This window comes from Bombina bombina, chromosome 7, assembly GCF_027579735.1.
Source record: "Bombina bombina isolate aBomBom1 chromosome 7, aBomBom1.pri, whole genome shotgun sequence".
Taxonomy (NCBI): Eukaryota; Metazoa; Chordata; class Amphibia; order Anura; family Bombinatoridae; genus Bombina; species Bombina bombina.
In genome coordinates this window covers 423,601,300-423,622,685 of record NC_069505.1, presented here as the reverse complement: position 1 = coordinate 423,622,685, position 21,386 = coordinate 423,601,300, and the positions used below count along the sequence as shown (strand labels likewise).

The 21,386-nt window shown below is 40.0% G+C and overlaps 1 protein-coding gene across 1 annotated transcript in view; it reads right to left on the bottom strand.

Annotated features, from left to right (window-relative positions):
- Positions 1-21,386, bottom strand: part of CACNA1I (calcium voltage-gated channel subunit alpha1 I) — a 682,041-nt gene that overhangs the window by 218,344 nt on the left and 442,311 nt on the right. The window contains exons 26-29 of the mRNA XM_053689431.1: positions 15,571-15,704; positions 9,668-9,738; positions 1,577-1,655; positions 1,350-1,471 (exon numbers count right to left, since the gene is read on the bottom strand). Coding sequence (XP_053545406.1) covers positions 1,350-1,471; positions 1,577-1,655; positions 9,668-9,738; positions 15,571-15,704 — 406 coding nt within the window. The remainder of the gene's footprint in view (positions 1-1,349; positions 1,472-1,576; positions 1,656-9,667; positions 9,739-15,570; positions 15,705-21,386) is intronic.

The following is a 21,386-nucleotide window of genomic DNA, read 5'->3' as shown; positions in this document are numbered from 1 at the left end:
ACATATATGCCTCTTGTCATTGTCTCACCTTAAGTGTTTTACTAGCTCCCAGTAGTGCATTGCAGCTTTTTTTAACAAAGGATTCCAATAGAACAGAAGTCAATTGGAAAGTTGTATAAATGTCTCTATCTGAAAAATGTTGGGTTTCATGTCCCTTTAATGCTGAGATCAGTGGGGATTGTATTAGAAAGACACAGAGTTCCTACTTCTGCTACAGAAACAAACCTAAAAACTTTCTATAAAAGATGTAAAAAGACATTAGACTCACACATAAAAGATCATTGCAATTAGGGTTGCCACCTTTTCCTAAAAAAAATACCGGCCATGGGTGAGGGCGGAGCCACAAAAGGGCGGGACCAAATAGGGGTGGGGCCAAAAAGAGGCAGATTCACTCAATGTTGCCTGCCCCTATGAGATTGAACAATAAAATACCCCAATTAAGGGTTTACTACTGAATTAACGCCTCTATTATAGGGGTAGATTTATCAATCAGTGGAAGCTGCAATCTACCTAGTAGTTTCAGATTCCTCTGAAACCTAAGTTAAGAAGCAGAGGTTGCGATAATTGACACCCCCTGCTAATGGCATTACACAAGCATTTCACACAAAATGCTGGTGTAATGATAAATGCTGACAGCGTATGCAGCGGATCATGTCTGCCAGACACATGATAAATCGGCCCCATAGCCTTTATTTTGTGTGAAATGCAAAGCTTAACTGACGATATGTGCTACATATATAGAACACGGACCACAAGTCCTAATGGGTGCATTGATCTACTATTAAGAACTGCAGAAGCAATTCAAAAGAAAAAAAAATGTGTATAGACAGTCACACACATCAAGTGATGCTAGACTAGATATTGTGCAGATACTCCATATACACTCTATGCACTCTAGAGAGGTGGCGTAAAATACAACAGGGAGACCCGTTATTGGCTGCACCGTAATATGAGACAGTTTAAATTAAAATAGTTGTTAAAAATATGCCAAATTCCTCATAACATTTTTAATCAAGCATAGTTAAAAAAAATAATAATCATAATTTAATTCTAGATGTAAGTATTCTCTCTCTGACCCTGCTACATGCTATATATCATGCTCATTTGCATGTTGGCTCTCTAAACATAATTAAAGGAGCATAACATTACAAGTCTTATACACTTTGATGTTCCTTTAACTACGTTGCAGAACATTTATATCAGTTATTGCTCTACCCAGTACTAATCTCAGAATAGGTCCAGCAAGGCACAGTATACAACTGTCCACGTCCTCTTTGTCCACCATAAAACAACTGTGCTGGAAAATCACATAAATAAATCTGTAGACTCCATTCATACTGATTTCTTACCTTCATTATCCCATTCCAGTTGTCACCAGTAGAAACCTGAAACAGGGTTAGAAAAGCCATCCCAAAATTTTCAAACGTGGCGTGTCTGCTCATTCCTTCACACGGGTGATCGTCATCGCAAACTGGTGTGCGACAATAACACAATATTACACATCATTCAGAACTCAAGTGAGTGAAAGAAATAATCATTACAGATAAAAAAACGTATCACATGTATATAAACGCACCAAGTTTTCCGAAGAGCTCCACTCCCAGCGCCGCGTAGATAAAGAACAGAAGCATAAACAGAAGCCCGAGATTCCCTACCTGCAACAAACAAAGGAAGGGTTAGGGGAGCAGAAGATCGGTCTTCATAAGTAGTGTTACAACAATCTTTTATTAATATATAAGCAGGGGTGAACTCTTTCCCAGAGAATCCAAGTGGAAGTTTTGATAGTGCTCAATTTAAATAAATAATGGCTGTTTGCAGAGCTGTATCATGATGTTTTTAGGGTCCTACACAACTTTACGTTTGTGACCTTTAGCACTAATGGAACTCTGCTCTTATGCGCACTAACGGATGCATCAGCTAACGCGTTTCAAGCCTTACTGTTGATTAGTCTATAATATATTTTAGGAAAATTTGCACATTTTTTGTTTATTTCCTTTTTAGGTTTTTTCAATGTGGAGATTTACCTCACTATCCACAAGATTTCTTCCCAAAAATACACGGATTTACAAACAATTTTTATTAACATTTTTAACATATTATTTTCTTTTTTCGCCACATTGTGTTTTCCAAGCCATTGGACTCACTCAACATTTTTCCATTTGGGACACCATCTGACTATTCTAAGTACTTTTTAAAAGTATTTGAGGACAATCACTGTATTTGTGATTTCTTTAGCTGGCAACTTTTTTTTTCTGGTACCAATCCCCACACTGGGGTTTATTTCATACACCTATAGGAGAATTGCTCCACTGTTTAAATATATTTTTATTTTTGTATTTACAATAATTTTATTTATTTAATTTAACATTTCCATTATATTGCCTGTAAACGGACTTTAGCCTATTGGCGCTCCTACTTCCATCTTTTGCTGTTTCTTTCATTAGATCTTGTTAGGTGATCTGAATAGTGAGCATGTTTGTTGTATCTGGTGCTGTTAACTATATTATATTCATTTAAGGCGTGAAATGCATCAGGTGACGTACTACTCTGTTTGTACCTACGCTGAGTATTTGATCCTGTGAGTTAATTTTAAATGTTTCAATAATGGTATACTGTTTAACGTTTAAGGGACTGTGCACATCGTATTTGGAGTGGTACCAATACCAGTACCTATATGGAAGAAATAATTTTGTTTATTTATAAGCAAGCTGCTAAGAGAGACCCTCACAGAGTCTTAGTTAGTGTGTCCATGGAGACAACGGCACCATTGCGCATATAACAGGGACACTTTTTCACGTCACTAGTTAGTTTGCTTTCTTTTTTTAAAGAATTCATTATTTTAAATGTTGCTAAGACATCTTCAGATAATCCATCTTATTGATAAGATTTTCATAACATTTGTAGGATGGTCAACAACATTAAATTACGCTAATATAAAGTTTTGGGTTCTTATTTGCATTAAATGTTGCTAAGATGTGTATATTGGTTTTCACTGATTTTAGGTAAAAGGATTACAAGAGTATTTCCAATTGAACATTGGTTACATGCTTTAGATTTCCTTTAGAGCAGTGAGGGAAGTCTTGTGGGTAGCAAATAAATGTATAGCTATCAAACACATAAATAATGAGATATTTCCTAAAACTGTCAAGTGGCATTTGGCCAGATTTTGGCAAGGTTGCAGGGTACCAGCTATTAGCTATTCTTCCCTCCAGAGGTCTCTCATGAAAAGTTGCTACCTTGATTGTGCATCCACCAGAATTTCCCAAAACAAATGATTTTCTATGGTCCAAATAATTAGTTGTGCTCAATCCAACGGAATGTTTGTGAAATGCTTTTAGGAGGGTTCTTTAACCTGGTAGTGAGACGTTTTGGGTGGGTTATTTTCATTAAACGATGGTACAATATTTTAGTAAGAAGTGTTCCTCTGGTTGACTAAAGTGACTAAAGATAAATATGGTTTGTTGTGTTTTGTAATATTCTCAATCAAGTTACACAATCTTAGATTTAGGGGCCGAATTATCAAGCTCCGAATGGAGCTTGATGCTCTTGTTTCCGCACGAGCCTTCAGGCTCACCGAAAAACAGCAGTTATGAAGCAGCAGTCTAAAGACCGCGGCTCCATAACTTGTCCACCTGCTCTGAGGCTGCAGACATCAATCCGCCCAATCCTATACAATCGGGCTAATTGACACCCCCTGCTAGCAGCCGATTGGCAGAGAATCTGCTGGGGGCGGCATTGCACAAGCAGTTCACAAGAACTGCTTGTGCAATGATAAATGCAGACAGCGTATGTCGGCATTCATCAATGTCTGTCGGACATAATCTGCTGAGTGGATCATGTCGGACAGACCGATGATAAATCGCCCCCTATAATTTGTTCCATTATCAAACAATTTTCTTAAATTAAAATGTGTCAAACTGGTATAATATATTACAGACCATATGCAAAAAATAGTTCTGACAGCCAATTAGATCTTTTCAAAATAATTATGTAGATTTATTGTGTCTACCCTGGCTAAATTCCCTATGACAAGTAAAATTATTTATAATTACATAACATCTTTTTTTTAATTAAATGGCCATTTCTGAGTTGTCAAAGACAATTCATTTTAATGAAGTTAAACACCCATATAAAAATGTACAAAAATTATATTTTTCGGATAGGAAAAATAAATATAATTTTTAATGGATATCTTAATAAAGTATTTCAAATTTGGTATTTAGTTCCTATCATATATTTTCTACTGGTAAAACATAAATGTATGTGTTACATATTAATTTCATGGTGAGTAAAACATAAATATATTGGCGGGGCATGGGTTAAAAACATTTTTTGAAACAACTTTATTCAAAATGAAGCATATGAAAAAAACTTAAAAAAAAACACTTGCAAGTGACAAGGGTCTGACGCGTTTTGGCTTGCGCCATCCTCAGAGACCTAAATTAATAAAACACACCTGCACTTTTTATGGATAACATTGTGCACAAGACAACATGTGACATTTTATCAGACACATATATATCAACCCTTTATAGACACAAGTCACCTCTGAGCAACTAAGGAATAATTTAAATTCTCAATAAGAAAATTAAATAATAATAAGAGGAGCAGAATATTGCAATATGTCTGCAATAATCTACTTCCCTGCACCAGACCTATCTCCTTCCTTGCTAACTCGTGTCACTAACTGTCTTTCTCACATCTCTTCCTGGATGTCCTCTCACTACCTCAAACTAACTCTCTCCAAAACTGAGCTCCTTATTCCCCCCCCCCTTCTTCCAAAATCTCCACCCCCAATCTCTCTATAACTGTCAACAACTCCATCAACACCCCTACCCCCCCATGCCCGATGTCTTGGGGTCACACTTGACTTAGATCTTTCTTTTATTCCTCACATTCAGGCCATGGCTAAATCCTGCTGCTTCCACCTTAAAAAACATCTCTAAAAGTAGACATTTCCTTACACAAGACACAACTAAGATTTGAATCCACTCTCTCATTCTTTCCCGCCTTGACTACTGCAACTCCGTCCTCTCTGGTCTCCCTAGCTGCCGCTTATCTCCTTTACAATCCATAATGAATGCCTCTGCCAGGCTCATCTTCCTTACACGTCACTCTTCATCAGCTGCACCTCTCTGCCAATCCCTTCACTGGCTTCCTCTTGCCTCCAGGATTAAACACAAAATTCACACTCTGACATACAAAGCCCGCAACTGCACTGCTCCCCCCTATATCTCAGACATTGGGGCATATTTATCAAGGTCTGGCGGACCTGATCCGACACTGTGGATCAGGTCCGCTAGACCTCGCTGAATACGGCGAGCAATACGCTCGCCGTATTCAGCATTGCACCAGCAGCTCACAAGAGCTGCTGGTGCAAACGCCGCCCCTGCAGACTCGCGGCCAATGGGCCACCAGCAGGGGGGTGTCAATCAACCCGATCGTACTCGATCGGGTTGTATTGTGGCGATGTCTGTCCGCCTGCTCAGAGCAGGCGTACAGGTTATGGAGCAGCGGTCTTTGTGACCGCTGCTTCATAACTGCTGTTTCTGGCGAGTCTGCAGGCTCGCCAGAAACACGGGGCATCAAGCTCCATCCGGAGCTTGATAGATAGGCCCCATTGTCTCTAGATACTCTCCCTCCCGTCCCCTTCGTTCTGCTCATGATCTCCTTTCCTCCTCTCTTGTTACCTTCTTCCACTCCCGTTTACAGGACTTCTCCAGACTGGCTCCCATCTTGTGGAACTTTCTGCCTCGCTCCACAAGACTCTCCCCTAGTTTTGAAAGCTTCAAGCACTCCCTAAAGACTGTACTGTTCAGGGACGCATACAACCTACGCTAACCTTTCTTTATACCAGTTCCTCTCCTCCATTGCTATCTCCTATAAATGTTTCCTTGTTTTCCGCCTATGTTTATTGAGCTTTGAAATCTGTTGGCGCTCTACAAATAACCAATAATAATAATAAATAATAATAAAATGTCTTACAGAACCAAAATCAGTGCAAAAAAAAAAAAAACAAACAAAAAAAAACTACCGTGCCACACAGCAAAACCGTAACCTGAAGATGTATTTTTTTTAGTTACTTTATCAGCTTTAAGTGATATAATGCTCTTTATTACATATGGATGCACATGGGTAAAGTGAAAAATCCAACAGTGTAATGGAAGATTTAATTTGTCTTTTTTATTTTACATTAAATTCCTAGGCTCCTGGAAAAGGACGTAATCATTGGATAGCGAGTTTCCTTATAAATAAAGGGGTTAATGACCACCTGGATTCTGAAGTGACTTTTGTTAGGAGGACACATTTTATTAAAACCTTCTGGCTTCTTTCCCTTTTCTTCATATTAAGTACATCTGGGATTTTGGTTATTAATTATCCTAGTTTGGTGAGCTGTGCAGAATGTTCATGGGAAGAATCAATTAAATACGAAGAGATATATTGATCTATGATATGGTGTTGGCGGTCGAGGTGCAGGGGGGAAGGGATGGAAGTGGTGCTCAGGTGCAGGAGAACAGAAGAGGAAGTAGATGGATGAATCAATGCACAACAGACATTTAAATAAAAGTAAATGAACAGAATTGATTAAATAAAAAAGGTTAGGTACAGGGTTTAGCATAGAGGAATATTCAAACTACACATCAGAGCCATCAATATCTGTAGCATAAGTTAGCAAGTATCTAGTTCAACACTGGACAGGTCTTAGGTACAGGTATAATAAGCTCATAAATCAATTTGCCAAATGTGTTTTTGTTATCCAGCTGCAATGGTTAGGGTTAATTGTATGGTCAGGTTTAAGCAAAACATAGGGCTAATGGTAAAATTTAGGGATTGGGTTTAGGAATACGAATATGTTTAGGAATAATAGGGTTGGAAATTGTGGTTAATGATAGGAATTGAGCTTCGATTAAAGGGACAGTCTAGTCAAAATTAACTTTCATGATTCAGATACTGTAGATCAATTTTAAACATCTTTCCAATTTACTTTAATCATCACATTTGCTTTGTTCTCTTGGTATTCTTTGTTGAAAGCTAAACCTAGGTAGGCTCATATGCTAATTTGTACGTCCTTGAAGGACTCTAATCTCAGTGAATTTTTCACAGCTAGACAGTGCTAGTTCACACATGCCATATAGATAAAATTGTGCTCACTCCTGTGTCTACAAAGCCTCAAATACAAGGTAATCACAGAGGTAAAATGTATATTAATAAAACCGTGTTGGTTATGCAAAACTGGGGAATGGGTAATAAAGGGATTATCTATCTTTTTAGACAATACAAATTCTGGAGAAGACTGTCAGTTTAAGGATTTGTGTTAGGATTATGTTTAGCCATTGTGGTTAAGGATTGAGTTTAAGGTTAGGGTTAGAAATTTGGTTAGGGTTAAGAGTAGAGTTTGGGTTAGGGAAACAGTTGCGGATTGGGGCTCACATTGAGGAACTGGGTTACAGTTATGAACTGGAGATACAGTATGGGGAAGGTTCAACACCATGAACCAATGCATTGTGACCCTTTTTGGCATTCAAGGGGTTAACATGAGATCTCCTATCATGGCTATGTCGCCTGCAACATTATAGCTGTGGTCACATTATGTCCATAGAAACATCTCAGATACAATACTTTCGGGATATTTTTGATATGAAGTGTTTTTTTCGGGTACCATAATACCCAACATCCTGAAGAGCACAGGCTGTAAATGAAAATATGACATCTATACAAAGTAAAACTGCGCCAGGGTAGATAGACGGAAAACAGAAATGCAGAAACAGAGATTAGGAAAAATATTTAGATTTCTATAAATGGTTTTGGGTGTTAAAGACAAATTAACATAACTACTAGAGATTCAGAATAGAACAAATTGTGAATATGGCGCCACTAGAAGCATTTATTTTTGGAGCCAGAATTCTTCTTGTGACAGTTCAATACCCACAGATCGGGATTTTTTTACAGATCGGGATTTTTTTAACAGATCTTTGTGTGTTTTGAACTTTTTTTTTTTAAAAAAAAAGAAATCCGTAAAGAGTCGAATGCTGCCATATTTGTCATTTGTTCTATGCCAAATTTAACAAATGCACATCCCCAATAACTGCGTCTTTTTCCTATAAACATATAATAATATAAAATCTAAAGAGTTTATTAAGGTAAACCATGACAATATTCAGCTTCAATTGCGCAGGAGAAATGTTATTGCCGGCAGGAATAAAAAACAATCGGGTAATTCTCAAAAACTCGCCAGTTTGGAGCCAATTTTAAAGGAGCAGATGTCAATGAATTATCTAAGAAAAAGGAGCAGAACTGGGAAATCCCTGTGCACAGTAAGCAACATCCCTTAGAAAGTAATGTAGAATCTGATAGAGGTTAGAGAGATTAAGAAGAACCTGTGCGGATAATATTTATATTAGTATACTGTAACAATGTGGGCACTTTACTGGATTAATAATGTGTACTTGTGGTCCCTTTAAGTATTGAGCAAACAACACCATAGACTTGTTCCCACATGCTGGGGTCTTATGACCGTTGCAGTGTTCATTATTATTATTCACAACTACTGGTACACTTTAAATAACACAGCACTGAGTTGATGCATTCAGTTAACACTGCCCCTTTAATTTCAAACAAAACAATAGCAATAAACAAAAAAAAAAACCCTATCTCCTTATTGGAAAACTGTATATATCTATACCGATTGTCATTGGCTCACCCCATGGGGTCAAATTATCAAGCTCCAAATGGAGTTTTATGCCCCTGTTTCCGTGCAGGCCTTCAGGCTCGCCAGAAACCGCATTTATGAAGCAGCGTTTTAAGACCGCTACTCCTTAACTGGTTGCTGCCTCTGAGGCTGCGGACATCAACCTGCCAAATCCTATACGATCGAGTTGATTGACACCCCCTGCTAGCGGCCGATTGGCCGCAATCTGCAGGGGGTGGCATTGCACAAGCAGTTCTGGTGAACTGCTTGTGCAATGATAAATGCCGACAGCGTATGGGTTTCATGTCCCTTTAAGAGCTACCCACATAATATAATGCTCAATTTTTTTTTTCTGTGTGATTTTTCTCCATACTGGCAAGTTTTTGATAGACCCCTTAGGGGCTGAATTATCAAGTTCCGAATGGAGGCCGCTGCTCTAAATCTGCGGTCATCAATCCGCCCGATCCTATACGATTGGCCTGATTGACACCCCCTGCTAGCAGCCGATTGGCAGAGAATCTTCAGGGGGCGGCATTGCACAAGCAGTTAACAAGAACTGCTGGTGCAATGATAAATGCCGACAGCGTATGCTACATCGTATCATGTCCGCTCGCACTTTCATAAATCGGCCCCATTATGTTAGAGTATACATTTTATATACAAAATTTACATTTTATCATAGTACTAAAACTGAAAGTATGAAATCCAAAAGTGAGCAAACAATATAAGTCTAAAATGAATAATGTAATTATTGTATTAAATACTTTACATACAGAATCAGAGGGAACTCCCCATACAAAAGTAAAATACACCTTTCTAGAATACAGTGAGCACCCTGACAATATTTTTGTTAGACAAATTAACCTAAGTAGTGAGCTTTTGAGAATGTACCTGTATAAATGTTACATTTTATACAATAGTGCCCTGTACAGACACGAAGGTGACAGCGCACGTAAACCAAACGTCTCTCTCTGTTACCTGCGGAAGGGCTTGTACCACGGTATCCAGTAACGCTCTCATTCCAGTTGCCATCTTTAGTAGCTTCAACACTGCAACATGAAAGAAAAAAAATGACAACGTGTTGGTTTATTATTCCAGTGCAGGAAGCGTGAATGTATCGCATCACCACCGTTTCTAAATGTCCTGACCTTTAAAGATGCCACTTAATCTTAAATCTTAGCGAGGTAGACACAAAAGAACAATGAAGAGACAAATAAACGACCTACAGATAACGCTTCCCTAGACGAAGAGCTACGGAATATACAACTGTCACATTCTGTGGGCTTCCCATATGGTATCGTACTGATTATAACAATGTGCCGGAGGTGAAAAGATCTGATCTACGTGACATAAAAATAATCTGCTTGAGAGCCTGAAATTCTTTTTATGTACATCAGTGTTTAAAGGGACATTCTGGTACAGTCATTTTATTTCTAAAGGAATGCCCGTTTTTCCTATGTGTTTACTGCAAATGGGATAACCACATCTATAAAGTCACATCTGCTTCTTCTGAAAAGGACACAGCCAATCAGTAGCATACACGTGTATCCCCAAATACATAAACTGCATGGGAATGCAATGGGTATGCTACTTTTATTGGGGCTAATATATACAATGTAGTTTAAAAAGGGAAATCATTTAAACGTAAAATACTGTAATGAAATACAGCATTTCATTTTAGAAAAAGAATGTCCCTTTAAGTCAGGGCTTCTTGTAACCAAAATTGGCACTGGTGAAGAGGTTTGTGGGCCCTGGCATTGCCCAACATTTCCATAATGCTAAACTGCTCATTCTAACTCGTGCCTATCATGACATGCTGCTTGACAGTTGCAATTGTAAATGTGAATGGCATGCTGGGAGATGTAGTTTTTTTTTCACTCCCCCTCTCTCCTTTTCACTTTGGGTCTAGGCCGTGATCCGATATACGGCGCAGGTTTCGGAGCAAGCGTGGGAAACCTGCGCCGCCCGTAGTTTCAGCTCGCAACTCTATATACGGCGCCATCAGATGCTAAAGTGCCGTAAGTCTGAGAAACCAGCGATGTCCAGAAATCTGCGTAAGTACAAATTTCTGGAGTTGCCAGTGACTTACGGCACTTAGAAACTGCGCGCCGCATAAAAAACATGACTAAGTTATTAAATCTCCCGTTACTGTCTAGCACGCCTCCCAAACATAGCCCGACACGTATACCCCTCTATCCGCAATCCCCCCTCTCACTCCTAATAATAATAAATATATTAACCCCCTAAACCGCCGCTCCTGGACACTGCCGCCAGCTACATTATCTATATTACCCCCTAATCTGAGCCCCCTACACCGCCGCCAGCTACATTATCTATATTACCCCCCCTAATCTGAGCCCCCTACACCGCCGCTAGCTACATGTTTTACCCCCTCATGTGAGCCCCCTCCCCCGCCGCCACCTACATTAACTATGTTACCCCCTAATATGATCCCCCTACACCGCCGCCATCTATATTATATGTACTACCCCCTAATCTGACCCCCTTACACCGCCGTCACCTATATTAAAATTATTAACCCCTAATCTAATCCCCCTATACCGACGCCACCAATATTAAATTAATTAACCCCTAAAATACTAAAAATTTTCCCTACCACTAAACCTAAGTCTAACCCTACAAATAGCCCTGAAAAGGGCTTTTTGCGTGGCATTGCCCCCAAAGTAACCAGCTCTATTGCCAGTCCTTAAAAGGGCTTTTTGCGGGGCATTGCCCCAAAATAATCAGCTCTTTTACCAGCCCTTAAAGGGCTTTTTGCGGGGTATTGTCACAAAGTAATCAGCTCTTTTGCCTGTAATCTAAATCCCCCTACACCGCCGCCACCTATATTAAAATTATTAACCCCTAAACTAATCCCCCTATACCGCCACCACCTATATTAAATTTATTAACCCCTAATCTAATCTAATAGCTACCTAGTTAAAATAATTAGGTTAGGATTTATTTTACAGGTAAATTGGTAATTATTTTAACTAGGTAGCTATTAAATAGTTATTAACTATTTAATAGCTATTGTACCTAGTTAAAATAAATACCAAGTTACCTGTAAAATAAATATAAACCTAAAATAGCTACAATGTAATTATTAATTATATTGTAGCTATCTTAGGGTTTATTTTATAGGTAAGTATTTAGTTTTAAATAGGAATAATTTAGTTAATATTATTAATATTATTTAGATTTATTTTAATAATAATTAAGTTAGGGGTGTTAGAGTTAGATAGGGTTAAGATAGTTAATATATAATATAATAACTATATTAACTATATTAACCCTAATATAATTAGGGTTAATATAGTTAATATAGGTGGCGGCGGTATAGGGGTTTAGATTAGGGGTTAATAATTTTAATATAGGTGGCGGCGGTGTAGGGGGATTAGATTAGGGGGTAATACATTTATTATAGGTGGCGGCGGTGTAGGGGGATTTAGATTACAGGCAAAAGAGCTGATTACTTTGTGACAATGCCCCGCAAAAAGCCCTTTTAAGGGCTGGTAAAAGAGCTGATTACTTTGGGGCAATGTCACGCAAAAAGCCCTTTTCAGGGCTATTTGTAGAGTTAGAGTGGTAGGGAAATTTTAGTATTTAGGGGTTAATTAATTTAATATAGGTGGCGGCGGTATAGGGGGATTAAATTAGGGGTTTATACATTTAATGTAGGTGGCGGCGGTATAGGTTGATTAGATTAGGGGTTAATACATTTAATGTAGGTGGCGGCGGTATAGAGGGGACTAGATTAGGGGTTAATAAATTTAATGTAAGTGGCGGCGGTATAGGGGGATTATATTAGGGGTTAATACATTTAATGTAGGTGGTGGCGGTATAGGGGGGGTAGATTAGGGGTTAATACATTTAATGTAGGTGGCGGCGGGGTCCGGGAGCGGCGATTTAGGGGTTAAACACTTTATTAGGGATTGCGGCGGGGGATCGCGGTTGACAGGTAGATAGACATTGCGCATGCGTTAGGTTTTATTTTGCAGTTCGCGGTTGACAGGTAGATAGACATTGCGCATGCGTTAGGTGTTTTTATTTTGCAGCTAGTTTAGGGAGTTACGGGGCTCCAATACACAACGTAAGGCTTACTACGCCTGCAATTTGTGGCGAGGTGAAATGGAGTAAGATTTCTCCATTTTCGCCACGTAAGTCCTTACGTTGTGTATTGGATACCAAACTGCGCTGGTTTGGTATACCTGTCTATGGGCCAAAAAACTACGGCCGAAGGCAGAAATATACGAGAGTAACTTCTAGGTTACGCCGTATATGTGATACCAAACCAGCGCAAAATTTGGCGTCGCCGGCTTTTGCGGGCAATGATTTATATCGGATCGCGGCCTCTAATATTCAAAAGCTTGCTGGACATAGAGAAGGACTCTTTGGGATTTTTTTAGACCTCTTATATTGTTATGTAGGTGTTTTTCCCTTTACACCAAGGAATTGCATAGTGAGATAAAATATCTTTCAAACTAAAATTGGTGTTTCTAACATTTCTTTAGGGGACATCTTTGTACTGACGAGGACATCTTGGATCATCTCACCTGAGTGTTGAGACCACACCCCTTGTCTCTCTCCCACTTTCTGTTCTACCTATTAGACTGTAATTCAAAATATTTTTTTATTTGGAAATATATGTTCCTGTGACTGAATAAACCAACTTTTGTTTCTGTAGGAGTTGCCTCTGTCAACCAGTGAGCAGTAGTTCCCAGGTATCAGTTGCCCACATTTCTTATTCCCTGCTAGCTACTCTCACATTCCCCATCCCCTGCTAGCTTCTCTCTCACATTCCCTATTCCCTGCTAGCTTATCTCACCACATTCCCTATTCCCTGTAGCTTATCTCACACATTCCTTATTCCCCTGCTAGCTATGTCTCACACATTCCCTATTCCCTGCTAGCTTGTCTCACACATTCCCTATCCTCTGCTGCTTTTCTCACAGATTCCCTATCCCCCTGCTAGCTTCTCTCCACATATTCCCCATCCCCTGCTAGCTTGTCTCACACATAACATTCCCCATCCCCTGCTAGCTTCTCTCACACATTCCCTTATTTCCTGCTAGGTTGTCTAACACATTCCTTATTCCCTGTTAGTTGTCTCACACATTCCTTTTTTCCTGCTAGCTTGTCTCACACATTCCTTATTCCCTGCTAGCTTGTCTCACACATTCCTTATTCCCTGCTAGCTTCTCTCAATCAATTCCCTATCCCCTGCTAGCTTGTCTCACACATTCCCTATCCCCTGCTAGCCTTGTCTCCACACTTATTTATTTTCTGCTAGCTTGTCTCACACATTATTTATTTTCTGCTAGCTTGTCTCATGCATTTCTTATTCCCTCCTAGCTTGTTATTACACATTATTTATTCTCTGCTAGCTTGTCTCACACATTCCTTATTCCCTGATAGCTTGTCTCACACATTATTTATTCCCTGCTAGCTTGTCTAACACATTCCTTATTTCCTGATAGGTTGTCACTAACACATTCCTTATTCCCTGTTAGTTGTCTCACAATTCCTTTTATCCTGCTAGCTTGTCTCACACATTCCTTATTCCCTGTTAGCTTCTCTCACACATTCCCTATCCATGCTAGCTTGTCTCACACATTCCCCTATCCCCTGCTAGCTTGTCTCACACATTCTCCTATCCCCTGCTAGTTGTCTCACACATTATTAATTATCTGCTAGCTTGTCTCATACATTTCTTATTCCTCCTAGCTTGTTTTACACATTATTTATTCTCTGCTAGCTTCTCTCACACATTCCTTATTCCCTGCTAGCTTCTCTACACATTCCTTATTCCCTACTAGCTTGTCTCAACACATTACTTATTCCCCTGCAAGATCGTTCACACATTCCTTATTCCCCTGCTAGCTTTTTTCACGCATTCCGTATTCCCTGATAGCTTCTCTCACACATTCCATATTCCCTGCTAGCTTCTCTCACACACTCCATATTCCCTTTTAGCTTCTCTCACACATTCCTTATACCCTGCTAGCTTCTCGCACACATTCCGTATTCCCTGCTAGCTTCTCTCACACATTCCTTATCCCCTGCTAGCTTCTCTCACACATTCTGTATTCTTTGCTAGCTTCTTTCACACATTCCTTATTCCCTGCTAGCTTCTCTCACACATTCCTTATTCCTTACTAGCTTCTCACACACCTTCCTTATTGGAATTTGGGTTCATTTACCACTCCCTTGAGTAAGCAATGCTTGTTGATTGACACCCCCTGCTAGCGGCTAATATCAGATCATGTCCGCTCGCACATTAATAAATAGGCCCTAAAAGTCTTCAGGTCATTATTTTTTTATGCAAATCAAGTGATTAAATATCCTCCGGTGTTCTGTTGAGAACTCCAATTCCTTGAAAACTCCAATCTGACGTCTTTTCCGGTAAATCTTCTATGTTAATATTTGTTTTGCCTCTGTATGGGGGCGCACCGCCGATCCTCTGGCATACACCCCAAGTAAACCTTGGGGAATGAGGTTTACAAGGGGGGCTTTGCCCCTCTTCAACCCCCCAGGCAGAGGCGAAATAGATAGTGTAGATAGGCGATTACAGTGTCTATCTGACTGGTTGTGAGTCCTGTCACTCACTGGATAACGACCAATTAGATGTATGGAATCACCGGAAGTGACATCACATTGGAGTTTTCGATTTATTGGAGTTCTCGATAGAACACCGGCCCATTCAGCAAACCCCAGTTCCACTTTCAGCTCCAAACACCTCTAGTTACAATGTAGCAGGCCTATCAGTGAATAAACGTGGATTCTTGAATGATCACATGACAATAATGACATCACTGTCAGTAACTATCCTTCAAAACAAATGTCAAACAAAGGAACAATCAGCATTGCTTTATCCTTACCCCGGGTGATGCGTAGGACCCTCATAATGCGGATGATGGTGGGATTGATAGGTAAAGCAGCATTAATCTCAATTTCCTCTAAAGTAATTCCCATGACTGACAGGAGCACGATAGCCAGGTCCAGCTGGTTCCACCTTAATTGTGAAAAGAAACAGACACAAAGTTAGTGTATAAGGGCCCTGAACAAAGGGCTGAGGTGTATTTAGGGTTGAGTCAGATATATATACTGTATATTAATCAATGATAACAGGGGAAATAGCACCATCTGCACCTTACTAAAAGTACAGATGTTATTGGTGGATAAATGATACTCCGAGGAACTCCTGTTCTCTGCTCATGAGATGCTTCCACAGCATTATAAATTCTTTCTAAACGCTCAACTCTGTGAGAAGTCTACAACATACTGAAAGAAATAAAGGCTCCCACATGAACATAATACAAACAGCAACACTCTTCATGTGAGATTAAATCTATTTCTCTATCTATTCATCTGTCAATCTGTCTTTCTATCTACTTGTTTTTCAGTCTACAGGGCTGATTTATCAAAGTGCAGCAGACACAGGCCTCTAGTTATCAAGCCGTCGACTTTCTTGCATTCAACGGCACCAATACGCTCGCCTAAGATCGCCTAACATCACTGCCGCGGACCTGAATACGTTCACCAAAATTATCAAGAAAGCTGTCAAAAAGCCGCGCACCAAGTACGGGGCGATGAGCAGCGGACTGTTGGTAACTAACAGTCATCGATCTCGCTGCTCTTCGGCTTATTTGCAGCTTTCTTGCTACCCTGTCACTAAGCACCCACACTATACTATACTGTTTTACCCCCATACCGCCGCTCCCAGAGCCCATCGCACCAAAATAAAGTTATCAACCCCTAAACCGCCGCTCCCGGAGCCAACCGCAACTCTAATAAATGTATTAACCCATAAACCGCCGCTCCCGGAGCCCAACGCCACCTACATTATATGTATTAACCCCTAAACCACCGCTCCCGGACCCCGCCGCAACTAAATAAAATGTTTAACCCCTAAACTGCCGCTCACGGACCCCGCTGCCACCTAGATTAAATTTATTAACCCCTAATCTGACCCCCCTACACCGCTGCCACCTAGATTAAATTTATTAACCCCTAATCTGACCCCCCTACTCCGCCGCCACCTACATTAAATTTATTAACCCCTAATCTCCCGCCCCCAACATCGCCGCCACTATATTAAATTTATTAACCCCTAAACCTAAATCTAAACCTAACCCTAACACCCCCTAACTTAAATATAATTTAAATGAATCTAAATAAATATTCCTATCATGAAATAAATTATTCCTATTTAAAACTAAATACTTACCTATAAAATAAACCCTAAGATAGCTACAATATAACTAATCGTTACATTGTAGCTAGCTTAGGGTTTATTTTTATTTTACAGACAATTTTGTATTTATTTTAACTAGGTAGAATAGTTATTAAATAGTTATTAACTATTTAATAACTATCTAGTTAAAATAAATACAAAAGTACCTGTAAAATAAAACCTAACCTAACCTAAGTTACAATTACACCTAACACTGCACTACAATTAAATTAATTCCCTAAATTAAAATAAATTAATAACAATTAAATAAAATTAACTAAAGTACAAAAAAATAAAAAACACTAAATTACAGAAAATAATAAAATTACAAGTTTTTTTTAAACTAATTACACCTAATCCAATCCCCCTAATAAAATAAAAAATCCCCCCAAAATAATAAAAATCCCTACCCTATACTAAATTACAAATAGCCATTAAAAGGGCCTTTTGCGGGGCATTGCCCCAAAGTAATCAGCTCTATTACCTGTAAAAAAAAATACAATACCCCCCCAACATTACAACCCACCACCCACACACCCAACCCTACTCTAAAACCCACCCAATCCCCCCTTAATAAAACCTAACACTAACCCCCTGAAGATCACCCTACCTTGAGACGTCTTCACCCAACCGGGCAGAGGTGGTCCTCCAGAGGGTCCAAAGTCTTCATCCTATCCGGGCAGAAGAGGTCATCCAGACGGGCAGAAGTCTTCATCCAGATGGCATCTTCTATCTTCATCCATCCGGAGCGGAGCGGGTCCATCTTCAAGACATCCGACGCGGAGCATCCTTCCAGGCCGACGACTACCCGACGAATGAATATTCCTTTAAATTACGTCATCCAAGATGGCGTCCCTTGAATTCCGATTAAACTATAAATGAACCTAACATTACTATTTAATTTTTTTTTTTAATAAACTAAAAATAAAAAAACCTAAATTACAATATTAAAGAATCCTAACACTATGAAAAAAAACCCCCTAACATTATAAAAAAAACAAACACTAAATTACGAAAATTAAAAATAATCTAACATTACAAAAAACAAAAACCACTAAAATTACAAAAAAATAAAAAAACACTAAGATTACAAAAAATAATTAAAAAAATTATCCAAAATAATAAAAAAAAAACCTAATAAAAACAAAAAAATAGCCCTATAAAAACAAAAAAGCCACCTAAAATAAAAACACACCAAAATCTATCAATAAACTGCAAATGGTGCTTAAAAGGCATTTTGTAGGACATTGCCCTAAATTAACACTAACCCCAGAAAAACAAAATGTATGCTTAACTGATGTATTTATTTCTTGACACAATGAGTCCACGGATCATCTAATTACTATTGGGAATATCACTCCTGCCCAACAGGAGGCGGCAAAGAGAACCACAGCAAAGCTGTGAAATATCACCTCCCTTCCCTCTAACCCCAGTCACTCGACCGAAGTAAAGGAGAGAAAGGAAGCAACAAGGTGCAGTGGTGTCTGAAGTTTATAACATACCAACAACCTATCTAAAGAACAGGGCGGGCCATGGACTCATCGTATCAAGAAAGAAAGAAATTTATCAGGTAAGCATAAATTTTGTTTTCTTTCTAATGACACAATGAGTCCATCTTATTACTATTGGGAATCAATACCCAAGCTAGAGTATAAAGATGATAAGGGAGGGACAAGACGAGTAACCTAAATGGAAGGCACCACTGCTTAAAGAACCTTTCTCCCAAAAGCCGAGGCCAAAAGTGTCAAATTTATAGAATTTTGAAAAAGTGTGAAGAAAGGACCAAGTTGTAGCCTTGCAAATCTGTTCCTACAAAAGCTTCATTTTTGAATGCCCAGGAAGAGGAAACAACCCTCGTAGAATGAATTGTAACTCTCTCAGGAGGCTGCTGTCCAGCAGTTTCATAGGCAAAGCGAATAATACTCTTCAGCCACAAAGAAAGAGAAGTAGCCATAGCTTTCTGTCCCTTACGTTTCCCAGAGAATACCACAAACAGAGCAGAAGACTAACGAAAATCCTTAGTTGCCTGTAAATAGAATTTTAGTGCGCATACCACGTCCAGATTCTGCAGAAGCCGTTCATTCTTAGAAGAAGGATTAGGACACAAGGAAGGAACAACAATCTCCTGATTAATATTACGATCAGAAACTACTTTAGGGAGAAACCCAAATTTAGTATATAAAAGCACCTTATCCGAATGAAAAATGAGGTAAGGAGACTCATACTGTAATGCCGAGAGCTCTGACACTCTACGAGCAGATGAAATAGCAACAAGAAACAAAACTTTCCAAGATAACAACTTAATATCTAAGGAATGCATAGGCTCAAACGAAGCCCCTTGAAGAACCTTAAGAACTAAATTAAGACTCCAGGGAGGAGTAACTGGCAAAGGCCTGATCCGGACCAAGGCCTGACAAAATGCTTGCAAGTCTGGGAAGTCCGCCAGACGCTTATGTAACAAAATAGACAAGGCAGATATTTGACCCTTTAGGGAACTTGCCGATAAACCCTTCTCCAAACCTTCTTGGAGAAAGGACAGAATTCTAGAAATCCTAACTCTACTCCAAGAGAAGCCCTAGGATTCACACCAATATAGATATTTACGCCATATTTTATGGTAAATCTTTCTATTCACAGGTTTACAAGCCTGAATCATGGTCTCAATGACCGATTCCGAAAAAATTAAGTGTTCAATCTCCAAGCAGTCAGCTTCAGAGAAACTAGATTTGGATGAAGGAAAGGCCCTTGAAGTAGAAGGTCCTTCCTCAACGGAAGTCTCCAAGGTGGAAGAGATGACATGTCCCCCAGGTCTGCATACCAAATCCTGCGAGGCCACGCCAGCGCAATGAGGATCACCGACACCCTTTCCTGCTTGATTTGAGCAATGACCCGAGGTAGAAGAGGAAATAAGTATGCGAGACTGAAATTACAAGGTACCGCCAGAGTGTCTATCAGTACAGCCTGAGGATCCCTTGACCTCAACCCATACCTCAGGAGCTTGGCATTCTGCTGAGATGCCAAGAGATCCAATTCCGGCTGACCCCATTTGAGAATCAGGCTGGAAAACACTTCTGGATGGAGCTCCCACTCTCCCGGGTGAAAGGTATGCCTGCTCAGGAAGTCCACCTCCCAGTTGTCCACTCCTGGAATGTGGATCGCTGACAGACAGCAGTTGTGGGTCTTGCCCACTGAATGATCTTGGCTACCTCTGTCATGGCCAAGGAACTCTGAGTTCCTCCCTGATGGTTGATGTAAGCAACTGAGGTTATATTGTCCGACTAAAACCTGATGAACCGGACCGAGGCTAACTGAGGCCAGGCCAGGAGAGCATTGAAGATCCTCTCTTGAAGATTCCAGAATGTTTATGGGTAGAACAGACTCTGACCGAGTCCATGTTCCCTGAGCCTTTAGAGAGCCCGACTGCTACCCATCCAAGAAGGCTGGCATCTGTTGTCACAATCACCCAAGAGGGTCTGCAAAAGAAGGTTCCCTGGGAGAGATGATCCAGAGACAACCACCAAAGTAGAGAATCCCTTGTCTCCTGCTGCAGTTGTAATCGCAGAGAGACAGATCCGCATAATCTCCGTTCCACTGCCTGAGCATGCTTAACTGCAGAGGTCTGAGGTGGAAACAGGAGAACGGGATGATGTCCATTGCCGCTACCATCAAACCGATTACCTCCATGCACTGAGCAACTGATTGCCGAGGAGAGGACTGAAGTGCTACGCAATAATCGAAAATCTTTGATTTCCTGACTTCTGTCAGAAAAATCTTCATTGACAAGGAATCTATTATGGTTCCCAAGAAAATTACCCTTGTATTTAGAATCAAGGAACTCTTTTCCAAATTCACCTTCCATCCGTGAAACCGCAGGAAAGATAACAACATTTCCGTGTGAGATCTTGCTTGTTGAAAGGAAGGCGCCTGAACTAGAATGTCGTCCAGATAAGGTGCTACTGCAATGTTCCGCAATCGGAGCACCGCTAGCAGGGATCCTAGAACCTTTGAGAAGATTCTGGGAGCTGTGGCAAGACCGCATGGAAGTGTTTGTCTAGAAATGCAAACCTTAGAAACTTGTGATGGTCCCCGTGTATGGGAACACGCAGGTACGCGTCCTTTAAATGCACCGTTGTCATAAATTGACCCTCTTGGACCAAAGGAAGAATGGAAACGGATAGTTTCCATCTTGAAGGACGGTACTCTGAGGAATTTGTTTAGACTCTTGAGATCTAAAATCGGTCTGAAGTTTCCCTCCATTTTGGGAACCACGAACAGATTGGAAAAGAACCCCTGACCCCGTTCCTGCACTGGAACTATCACTCCCAGGTCGGAGAGGTCCCGAACACAGTGTAAGAATGCCTCTCTTTTTGTCTGGTCTACAGATAATCTTGAAAGCAGAAACCTGCCCCTGGGAGGAAGGGCTTTGAACTCTAGTTTGTATCCCTGGGACACGATTTCCAC